Below are 12,365 nucleotides of genomic sequence, written 5' to 3' on the forward strand. Positions count from 1 at the left end.
CCAGCTAGCATTGGCTTTTTTTAAAATCAGAAAGGTTTTTTTTTTTTTTTTTTTTCAAATTTGTTCTAATTAGTTATATATGACAGTAGAATGCATTTTGATACATTGTACACAAATGGAGCATAATTTCTCATTCCTCTGGCTGTACACAGTGCTGAGTCACACCAGTGTAATCATACATGTATAGGGTAATAATTTCTGTCTCATTCTACCCTCCCCTTCCCATCCCCACTGCCCCACCCCTCCCCTCACTCCCCTCTGCACAATCCAAAGTAGCACTTGCTTTTAAGTTGACTAAATAGTTTATTAGAGTTCTTCAATTCTAAGACGTAACTGCTATTGACATTAACCATTTTAAAATCAGAATGTGTCTCAAATAAGTCTCCAAAGAAGTTTGTGGTTCTGCTTGTTAAGATAATTCCCTCAAGCTGAAACACGTGGTAAACAGCATAGAGCTGAGCTGGGACTAAAGTAGGGGAAACAGTTATAATCAGTCCTTTAAGCTGGTCAGCAGATACAACAGATGCCTGGGGAGGAGATAAGGGATGAAGTGAGCCCTCAACAGGGCACACTTGGTGAAAGGTAAAGGGATGTGGAGAAGGAAACTGGTTTCAATCTCTAAATGGAATGTGGATGTTTAGAAAACAACTTTTCAGAAATTTCATAACCATGGTCCTCAGTTAGGATTAGGATCAAATCTATTTGACCATTTAATCAGGAATTCCCAGGGAAAGAAATTCACATAAAATAAATCTGTGCTAAAACAGAGAAAAAGAATGAAGAGGGCTGGGGTTGTAGCTCAGGGATAGAGCGCTTGCCTAGCACATGTAAGGCACTGAGTTTGATGCTCAGCATGACATAAAAATAAATAAATATAAAAAATAAAGGAATTATGTCCATATACAACTAAAAAAGAAATTAAAAACAAAAAAAGAATAGGGGCTGGGGTTGTACTCAGTGATGGAGTGCTTGCCTAGCACGTGTTCAATTCAACCTAGGCACTGGGTTCAATTCTCAGCACCACATATAAATAAATAAATAAAGGTTCATCAACAACAAAAATTAAAAAAAAAAAGAATGAAGAAAAATAAACAATCTTGAGAAAAGCATGGAATACCATTAAATACACCAATATATGTGAAATGGGAGTACCAAAGGAAGAGGAGAAAAAGCAACAGGGAAAAAACAAGATCCTACACAACCAGGAAATGTAATAAACTTTAAGTAGGATAAATGTAAAAGAGTCACAAATGGAACGATTATAGTAAAAATGCAGAAGTCGAAGACAAGGTGAAAATCTTAAAAGGAGCAAACAGAAAATGACTTGTTACTGATAAGGGGACCCAAATAAAGATCAACAACAACTTAGCAGAAACAACTGAGGCCAGAAGCAGTGGGATAACATATTCAAAGTGTTCAAAGGTTAAATCTGTCAGTGAAGAATCCATATATGGCAAGGGTATTTTTCAAACAGTGAAGGCAAGGTAAAGACTTTCCCTTACTAAAACAGTTTGTTTCTTCCAGACCTGCCCAAAGATGTTGGTCAGAGTGGTACATGCCTGTAATCCCAGCTACGGAGGATGCTAAGGCGGAAGAACCCTAAGTTGAAGGTCAGTCTCAGCAGCTCAGTGAGACCATCTCAAAATAAAAAAATAAAAAGGACTGGGGATATAGCTCAGTGATAAATACCAAAGAAGTTCTAACCTTCTTCAATCTAAAAGTAAGTGATTGCCAGACAGGAATTTGAATCTACAGTAAGAGCACTAGTAAAGGTAATTATATAATTATAAATTACAGTATAAAATGTACATGTTTCTTTTTCCCTTTGATTTAAAAAGCAATGTTGGGAGCTGGGGATATAACTTAGTGGTAGAATACTTGCCTAGCATGCACAAAGGCCCTGAGTTCAATCTTCGGCACTGTTTTAAAATAGAAATAATAAATAAATAAAACAGTTGTGTGAAATAATACATATATAATGTAGTGTTCGGTCTGCAATACACAGAAATATGGGCAGAATATTTGTCAATATCCACACAAAGATGGTGTATTGAGAGCAAAGCTATATTGAATTAAGGAACCTTGGCCCAAATTTTATGCCCTAATAAACTCAAAATGGATCATAGACATGTGGAAAACATAAAATTACAAATCTATTTTAGAAAAAAAATAGGAGAAACTCTTCAGAACATAGGCAAGGCAATTAGACTTGAAACTAAAAAAAAATTCATAAAGGAAAAACTGACAAAATGGATTCTATCAAGATGGAAAACTTTTGTTCCAACACTTGCCTAGTATACTCAAGTCCTGTGTTCAATTCTCAGCTTTGAAAAACAACAATACTTTTGTTTCATGAAAGCCTATATAAAGAAGACAACGGCAAACAGAAATGTTTGCAAGTCACATACCTGACAAAATCTCAAAACTCAACAGTTTAAAAAAATTCACCAAAAAAAAAAGTCTATAGCACGTAAGCACATGAAAGGGTGCTAATCTCTCATTAGCCTGAGAAAAATGCAAATTAAATCCACAAGGAGATAGCACAACATATCTACCAGAATAAGCAAAATGAAAAATACAGTAAAAATAACAATTACTAGTAAGAATGTGGAAAAACTGGGCTATTCATACATTCTTGGTGGAATACACAGACATATACATTCTTGGTACAGTCACTTTGGAAAAGAGTGCTGGTTTCTTAAAAAACTAAACATAAGCCAGGCATGGTGGTATGTGCCTGCAATCCCAGCAATTCAGGAGGCCGAGGCAGGAGGATCAAAAGTTCAAGGTCAGCCTCAGCTGACCAGATCTTAAATAAAAAGGACTGGAGATATGGTTTAGCAGTTAAGTGCCCCTAGGTTCAATTCCCAGTGCCAAAAAATTCAACCCAGCAATTGTAATCCTGAGGTTATACCTGAATATTACTTGTATGCATATGTTCAGAGCAGCTTTTCTTCCAATGGTCAAAAACTAGGGATCATCCAGGCATAGTGGGGAATGCCTGTAATCCCAGCAGCTTGAGAGGCTGAGACAGGAGGATTGTGAGTTCAGAGCCAGCCTCAGCAACTTAGGGAGTCCTTGTCTCTAAGTAAAATACAAAAAGGGCTGGGGATGTGGCTCAGTGGTTAAGTGCCCCTGGGTTCAATACCCAGTGTCAAACAAACAAATGAACAAAAAACTGCAGATCTGGGGCTGGGGTTGTGGCTCAGTGGTAGATTACTTGCCTAGTGTGAGGCACTGGGTTCTATTCTCAGCACCACATATTTAAAAAAAAAAAAAAAAAAAAAAAAAAAAGGTCTATTGACAACTAAAAAATATATATGTGTATAAATGTGTATACACAAACACACATACATATATAAAGATTAAAAAAAAAAAAACAACCTTGGGATCAGCCCACATGTCCTTCAACAGGTAAATAAATGCTACTCAGCAATAAAAATAAACCATGGACATAAATAATAATTTGGATAACTCTGTAGGAAATTATGAGTAATGGTGGTGGTAGGGAAGCCAACCCCAAAAGGTTAGATACTGTATGTTTCATTTATTGAACATTTCAACCTCATAATATAATACCTGACAATGGCCAGGCCATACATGACCAAATAACTCACCCACCATCTTTGCAGTAATCAGCCTGGGGCAATCAGGATCTGGTTAGTGATCACAACTTCCCTATTCTGTACTTCCAACTCAGAATATCCCAGAAGAAAAAGTCAAACATGTTCCCCAAATAAACCCCCTAAACTGCCCTACCTCTTTGTCAGTCCACCTCTAATCAGAGCACACATGGAGTCTTTAGAGCACTGATGAAAGCCCCAGTGCTGGATCCAACTCCAGCTGGAGGAGCGGGAGAAGCACTGGTGAAAGCCATACCCCGGAGACCCGGAGCACTGGGTCTGCTAAAGGCATAATCAGAGTATCAGTCCCTCTGTCTTCCAAATCCTGCTACAAGGCACACTAAGAAGTCTTGAATCAGTCTCAATTATCTACTGCTGGGAGAGCTCCAATAAGTAGGTTCTTTGAGGGGCAGCCCAGACAAAAAAGACAAATACAAAGAGGCAAATATGAAGGCTGAGGTGCACTGAGGATAATCACAGTTCTAACAAACTCATGCCCAGCCCAGCCCCCTGACCTCAAGATTAACACTTTCTAATACTTTCTCACTGTACTAAAGACCTCCCCCACACTAAAAGGCCTCATGAAAGGAAAGGTTAGCACCAAAACTACTGATCTCAGTCTCTAATGTCCTGCACAAATGTCTAGCTTTTAATGACAATTCTAGGAAAAAAGTACCATGCTTCAAACAAAACCAGACTAAGGAGATCCAAGATGGAGGACTAGAGGGAGGCCATGTTCCTTGTCACTCCATAACTCAGGTTTCAAGCAGAGGATATCTGTTTCTCGGGGAGGCAGTTTTTGCTGCTTATTGATCCCCTGCTGTTTACCCCATTTGTTCACTGTGATCACCTGTGGTCTGCCAACATATCAACTACTTTTTGAATGCAGATTGCTCACTGACTGGTGCCTATCATCTGCCATTTGCCTGCCTCTTGCCTGCCCATCACCTGCCTTTCACCTACCCATCACCCACCACCTGAGGTCCACCCACTGATGGTCCACCGGTAGCCAGCAGAATGAACAGACGGCCATGGATCTCCAGTTGCTGCTGTTGCCTGAAAGTCCACTGTCATAGTACCTGCAGGTTTGGTAACACTTGGCTGCCTCCATTTTGAAACAACAGCCAGGACCTGTAGGACCCCTGGCCAGACTGACTGAGCCCTGTTTCAAGGATCACTCAACCAGACCAAGCACACTCTACCTCCAGAACCACCAGCCCATCATGCCCACACCCCAAGCTGCAGCTCCCCATTTGCCAACACATTTGGAAGCCAGAATAGCCATCTTGGATTATCCTGGAAGTGGAAGCTCCCTTTTTTTTTTTTTTTTTTTTTTTTCCCCCCAGTACTGGGGATTGAACCCAGGGCCTTGTGCTTGCACTCTACCAACTGAGCTATATCCCCAGCCCGGAAGCTCCCATCTTTAGGTGGAGCAAATCCCATCCTTAGATGCCTGCTGGAGACTGGAAGCTCACTGTCAGGGACTTCTCATATATCAGGCTACTAAAGACTGGGAGGTTTGAATACTATATGACTATTATAATGTAGATATTTTTTCCTCCTTTTTGAAAATTTTTAAGGTTTTATTTCTTTACTTTTCTCGCTCTATTTTCCTTTTGTTTACCTGCTTCCTCAGAGTCTCTTTCTCCCTTTTCTCATGCTAACCAACTTCTTTTGATTATACTTTCACTTTTTCTATGATCTAGAACTTCTATATTCTTTTCTTATCCCATGAACAGCTACATCCTACACCCCTCCCCATCCTCTTTGTCCTCCATTAGAAACTACAGACCTTATTGCAAATCTATTTGTTATACTGTAGATAATAATTGAACTCATTCTGTTTATTATGACAATATTGTTAATGTCTTCATAGGGGCTATTTGGTTTAGGGCCACATATTGTCTGTACTGGGCACTGCTAATTTTGATCTCCCCCTTAAAGAAAAGGTTTTGGAAACTAGGGGGGAAACTGCAATACCCCAGAATTGCACTGCTAGAGGGGAAGATATGTAAACAACATGAAAAAACAAGGGAATAAAATGATCCAAACAAACCTAGATTCTATGTTAATAGAATCCAGTGACAGCATGGTAGAAGAAATGTTAGAAAGGGAGTTCAGAATATACATAATTAAAATGATTCATGAAGCAAAGGATAAGAGAGCAAATGCAGGCAATGAATGGTCACTCTAATAAGCAGTTGAAAGAGCAACTGCAGCAAGCAAAAGATCATTTCAACAAAGAGATAGAGACTTTCAAAAAAAAACCAAACGGAAATCCTTGAAATGAAGGAAACAATAAACCAAATTAAACACTCAACAGAAAGCAACACCAACACACTAGATCACCTGGAAGATAGAACCTCAGATAATGAAGACAAAATATTTGATCTTGAAATTAAAGTTGCCCAAACAGAGAAGATGGTAAGAAATCATGAACGGAACCTCCAAGAACTATGGGACATCATGAAAAGACCAAATTGAAGAATTATCAGGACTTATACAAACCAAAGGAATGAACAACCTATTCAATGAAATAATATCAGAAAATTTCCCAAACCTGAAGAATGAAATGGAAAATCAAATACAACAGGTTTATGGAACACCAAATGCACAAAATCACAACAGAGCCACACCAAGACACATTATAATGAAAATGCCTAACATACAAAGATAGGATTTTGAAAGCTGCGAGAGAAAAGCATCAGATTACATGCAGGGGGAAACCAATACAGATATCAGCAGATTTCTCAGCCTAGATCCCAAAAGCTAGAAGGCCCTGAAACAACATATTTCAAGCTTTGAAAGAACATGGTTACCAACGAAGAATCCTATACCCAGCAAAACTAACCTTCAGATTTGAAGATGAAATAAAATCCTTCCATGATAAACAAAAGTTAAAAGAATTTACAAACAGAAAGCCTGCACTACAGAATAGTCTCAGCAAAATATTCCATGAGGAGGAAATGAAAAACAACAATGTAGGTCAGCAAAGGGAGGAACTACTTATAGGAAAAAAAAAAAACAAAGGAGAAACCAAGTCAAGTTAAAAACTAAAAATAAGCCCAAATGACTGGAAATCAAATCATATCTCAATAATAACCCTGAACATTAACAGCCTAAACTCATCAATCAAAAGACATAGAATGGCAGATTGAATTAAAAAGAAGGACCCAACAATCTGCTACCTTCAAGAGACTCATCTCATAGATAAGGACATCCACAGACTAAAGGTGAAAGGATAGAAAAAAACCTACCATGCACATGGACTCAGTAAAAAAGCAGGGGTTTCCATTCTTATTTCAGATAAAGTGGAATTCAAGTCAAAGTTAGTCAGAAGGGCTAAAGAAGGATATTTCAGGGCTGGGGATGTGGCTCAGTGGTAGAGTGCTTGCTTAGCATGAGTGAGGCACTGGGTTCAATTCTCAGCACCATATAAAAAATGAAAAAATAAAATAAAGGTATTGTGTCCATCTACAACTAAAAACATTAAAAAAAAAAAAAAAAAGAAGAAGGACATTTCATACTGCTTAAGGGAACCATAAATCAGGAAGGCATAATAATCGTAAATATTTATGCCCCAAACAACTGTGCATTCATGTACATCAAACAAATCCATCTCAATTCCAGGAATCAAACAGACCACAACACAATAATTCTGGGTGACTTTAACACACCGCTATCACCACTGGATAGATCTTCCAGACAAAAACTAAACAAAGAAACCACAGAACTCAATAACACAATCAATAACTTAGACTTAACAAACACATATAGAATATTCCATCCATCAATGAGCAAATACACTTTCTTCTCAGCAGCACATGGAACCTTCTCAAAAATATGCCACAAAGCAGCCCTTAATAAATGCAAAAAAAATAGAGATACTCCTTGTGTTCTATCAGATCATAAGGGAATGAAATTAGAAATAAATGACAAAATAAAAAAAAAAAAAAACAAATTACTCCAACACCTGGAGACTAAATAATATGCTATTAGATAAAGCATGGGTAACAGAAAACATCAGGGAGGAGATAAAAAATTCTTAGAGGTAAATGAGAATGATAACGCAACATATCAAAATCTGTGGGACACTATGAAAGCATACTAAGAGGAAAATTCATTGCATGGAGTGCATTCAAGAAACGAATAAAAAGTCAACAACTAAATGACCTAACATTACATCTCAAAGTCCCAGAAAAAGAAGAACAGAACAACACCAAAAGTAGTAGAAGATAGGAAATAATCAAAACCAGACTAGGATATCACACAGATAAAGGAAACATTGATGGGGAATTTAAAACTACTATGATTAATATATTAAAGGTTCTAAAGGAAAAGGTAGACAATACTAAGAGCAGATGGGAAATTTAGCAGAGACAAAAACTATAAGAAAGAATCAAGCTGGATGCCATGGCACATGTCTCTGAAGGCTGAAGCAGGAGGATCACAAGTTCAATGCCAACCTGGGCAACTCAGCATGAACCTGCCTCAAAATAAAATTAAAATGGTTGTAAGATACAGTTCAGTGGTAAAGCACTCCTGGGTGCAATCCTCAGTACTGGCAAAAAGAAAGTCTAGGACAATCTATACACTACAAGATTTTATAAGCCATGTAGAGTGGCACATGACTTTAATCCCAGCAAATTAGAAGGCCGAGGCAGGAAGATCACAAATTTGAGGCCAAATTTGGGCAACTTACTGAGACCTTGACTGAGACCTTGTATCAAAATAAAATGAAGAAGGGGCTGGAGATGTATATCAGTGGTAGAGCATCCCTGGGTTCAATCTCTAGTACTCCCCAAAACAAAACAAAATGACAAAAACCTCACTCTAAAATCCATATAGAATAGAAGAAGGTCAAGAATGGAAGAGGCAACATAATACCAAGAACAAAGAAGAGGAAGTTGCAATGTCGGCCATCAAGATTTATCACAAAGTTACTGTAAAGATAACAGCATGGCAATGACGGGATTGACAAAGAGCCAAGGGTAAGAATGGAGTCCAGAAACAGGATCAGATGAAAGTAAAACTCTCATCTATTATTTATCAACAGGAAGGCCGGGATAGTCCACATGAACAGAGCTGAGATCATTAGCTGAACTGGACTCCTATGTTAGAGGCTGTCAAGGCTGATTACAACCCCTCAACCCCATTGGACAGGATCAGGGAGAGGCAGGGAATCCTGCTTTAGATTGGTTGATACATCCACACCAACTACAGGTATGAAGGGACCTTGATGTGGAATTTCAGCAAGTGTGCTGGTAGAGGGTCAGGGAAAGATCTGTGACGTTACAGACTGGTGAGGAGTGGGGGTTGTGCAAATAAGCAGAGAGAGAAACAGAAAGAAGAAACCAGAGAGAGCTGGGGGAGGAGACAGGGATTGAATGCTCCAGAAGTGCGAGGGAACTGGCAAATCCCTGGGTTACCATTCCCAACGATCTAATCTCTTAACAATACTGAAGCAAGTATGGCAAGAATTATGGTGCCTATCTAAGGTTAGAGAACTAGGAGCTCAGAGATTTCCACAGCTGCCCAGGTCACAAAAAGGCAGTTCAGTGGCTTCCATCTCTGAGCACTGCAAAGTTAGAGCTCACTAGAAGCTGACCAGGGCCCTGATGGCTTTGTTAGAAGGTAGGTTCCAAAGGACTTACTTCTTTTACACAGAAATGAAGACTTCTCATAGCAGCTCTCAGCGTGCCAGCTGTGGAGGTCATGGTGCCTCAGTGTGGGGAAGTGGAAGCACTGGAGCTGGGCGCAGAACACATTGTCATTCTCAGACATGGCCGAGGCGAAAATAGGATCTGGAGGCAGGAACACCTCTGAGGAGCCTGTGTGGGGAGATAAAAGATGAGGCTGGGCATGACGACTAAGGTCAGCAGATGAACATGCAGTTTTCTCAAAGGATCCATGGAATCAAACAGAACCATCAGTCAAAGAAACTGTGGACCACCAAGAGCTAGTGCTAGGTCTTTGTGTGACTTCCCCAGCCTCTTAGACATCAGTTTCAGACACTGGGCCTAGCAGAGTCACAACAAACAAAAGAGCAAGCAAACCCTGGTAGTGTTAAGTATTACACAGAGAAAAGGTGCTGGATGGAGATTTCAGGGGCTTTTAAAGTTAGAACCAGAGCATGAATGATGAAGCAATGGTTTTTAACTCACTGAATCAAAATGCAGGAGTTCATACTGACAAAATGAACAAATAACTGGGGACATGGCTAGGGAAATAAAACAGGTAGAAGGAAGTTCTCCCCTATTATAGAATACCCGGTTATAAATGGAGCATTTCAAAAGCATCTGTACTGCCCCTCACAGGCACAGTGGCAGTTTGGGCAGGTTTGTGAACTCTTAACACTCACCAGCACTAATATCATCCCCATTAGCGGGTTGAGGTGAACACTTGGAAGGTACTGGCTCCTTGGGTTCCTCTCCAAGCTCAGAAGGAACTCCGCAAATTCACTCAGCTCCTGCTTTCCAAACTAGGGAAAAGGTGATCAGAAACCACACTATCCTCACTGCTTGAGGGTTGGGATTCAGGTGTTTTGGGGGAGGGGCTGTTAACTTCCAACCTCTCTGGATCTCTACCTTGTGCAGCCCTCCAAGACTGGGCCACCGAGATTCCTTTTGCCTAACCTCCAAGATTGGGCCACCAAGATTTCTCTTGCCTAACCTGACACAGATCACTGGAAATACAAAAGCAACCTTTTCCAGAAAGCAGAATCACAATGGAACACTCAAAGCTCTTGTTCACTAAGATGGCAATGCAATTTACCCCTTTCACAGAATAGATATTTCCACCCAAACCTTTCTGAACTGTTTCCTCCCAGCACTAAACATGGAGCTTGGTTTGCAAGGAGCTAATGTATCTGGTGGCAGCTTTATGCTGTAGCACGTGGACCCATGGCTCCCTGGCAAGGAAAGTGAGACTGGCTTTCTGGAAGCACTGAGACCCACAAGAACTGTCCCTGGCTGGCTGGCACAGCCGCCACTAAAGTTGCTCCCCACTTTCAGGGCTGTCCTGGCTGTCTCATCTGTATGAGACAGATTCAAAAGAGGAGAAAGGACTAGACTGGTTTCTTGGAGATGTTTTCCCACACGACCTGGAGGGCTCATCCCCACTACTGAGAACAGAAGCCATCACCAGTATGCTGTGCACTGACACTTGCCTTTCCTCTAGGCTCCCTGCTTCCTGAAGGGGTGCTTTCATCTGGGTAGCCCTTCCCTTTAAAATACTGCTTTCTTCACTATTTGGTTTCTTGTTCCATAGTCTGAAAAACAAACAGGTTCCTCCCTACCCTTAAAAAGCAAGTCTTCTGGATGGTGGCGCATGCTTATAATCCCAGTAGATTGGGAGGCTGAGGAAGGAGGATCACAAGTTCAAGACCAGCCTCAGGAACTTAGCTAGACCCCATCTCAAAAGAAAAAATATTAAAAAAAAAAAAAAAAAAAGGCTGGGGTTGTGACTCAGAGGTTAAGCACCTAAGGGTTCAATTCCCAGTACCCAAAAAAACCCCAAAACAAACAAACAAAAAAACCCCACAAAAAACAAAACAAAACAAACAAACAAACCAAAAACCAAAAAACAAGTCTTCAAATTGAGGCTGTGTGTCAGTCCAGAACTCCTAGGCACAACTATGATACACAATGGCAACACTCAAACCAAGGTCATAAGTAACCCCTCAGGGTAGAGTCAAGTTGGAAGGTAAATCAATCAGGGTTCCTAGAAGACTCTGGGCCTAGGTCCCACCAAGTCACCTGTAGGTGAAAGATAGAGTGACACATCCATGTCAAGGACAGCATCACACATGTATAGCATGTCTGCCCATGGAAACTGCTAAAGACCGCAATTAAAGGTGCTGTCTATGGAATGATCATGTGAGTAACCCTGTCCATCCCAAATGGAGAATGGCACAGGGAAGAGGTACCTGCTCTAAGTCACATGATTTGTGCAACTAAGGTTGGGATGGTGGGCACTGCCAATTTGCTGCCAGTGCCCACCAAAGCTCTGTTTGTTGACCTCACCATTTGGATCCTACTACAGTCATGTCCTTAACTGGGTATAGCACCAAGACAGAGAAGATGAACACCAATCACATCTGAAAAGACGTCATTCTAGGTTATATGCACTTCCAAATGTCAGTCAATCTGTGATATGAGTAAGCTCCAGCAGTATGTGTGTATGCTCAGACATATGGGGGGATGGTGGGGCATTGAAGGCAAAGGTACTGAGCAAATGAGTGGATATTTATTTATTTATTTTTTGGTGGTACTGGAGCTTGAACCCAGGGGTGCCCCACTACATCTGAGTCCTTCGTATTTTACATTGAGACAGAGTCTCCATTAGTTGCCCAGGCATGCTGGGATTACAGGTGTGCACAATCATGTGTGATTTGAACAAACACTGTAGTTTTTTGTTTTTAAATTATAATTCCCATTTTATTTTTCCCCCCAAACCCTTCAGGAGTCTGAGAAGAACAAGCTTCAAACCTAAACCGTTTTCTTCACTCCTAAAGGACCCAGCTCCTTAAATAGGCTTAAATAGGAGGTCATAGGGTAGCACCAGGTGGTCTTAAACCAGTGTGGGGTATGATCCCTCTGAGCTTCTTCAAAAGATTAATTTCTGACCACCTTGCTATGAATAGCACAACTTACATGGCTAATGCAGTTTCACATAGAGCTTGGGAAGCATGTACTCGCTTCAGAAACATCCCTGGCAGCTGTGGCCTCTACAATGTTTTGA

General features: G+C 40.4%; 1 protein-coding gene across 1 annotated transcript in view; it reads right to left on the bottom strand.

Annotated features, from left to right (window-relative positions):
• DGCR2 (DiGeorge syndrome critical region gene 2) overlaps positions 1 to 12,365 on the bottom strand; it is a 112,066-nt gene that overhangs the window by 12,297 nt on the left and 87,404 nt on the right. The window contains exon 6 of the mRNA XM_079152006.1: positions 9,278 to 9,454. Coding sequence (XP_079008132.1) covers positions 9,278 to 9,454 — 177 coding nt within the window. The remainder of the gene's footprint in view (positions 1 to 9,277; positions 9,455 to 12,365) is intronic.

The sequence above is a fragment of the Sciurus vulgaris genome (assembly GCF_902686455.1).
Source record: "Sciurus vulgaris genome assembly, chromosome: 8".
Taxonomy (NCBI): domain Eukaryota; kingdom Metazoa; phylum Chordata; class Mammalia; order Rodentia; family Sciuridae; genus Sciurus; species Sciurus vulgaris.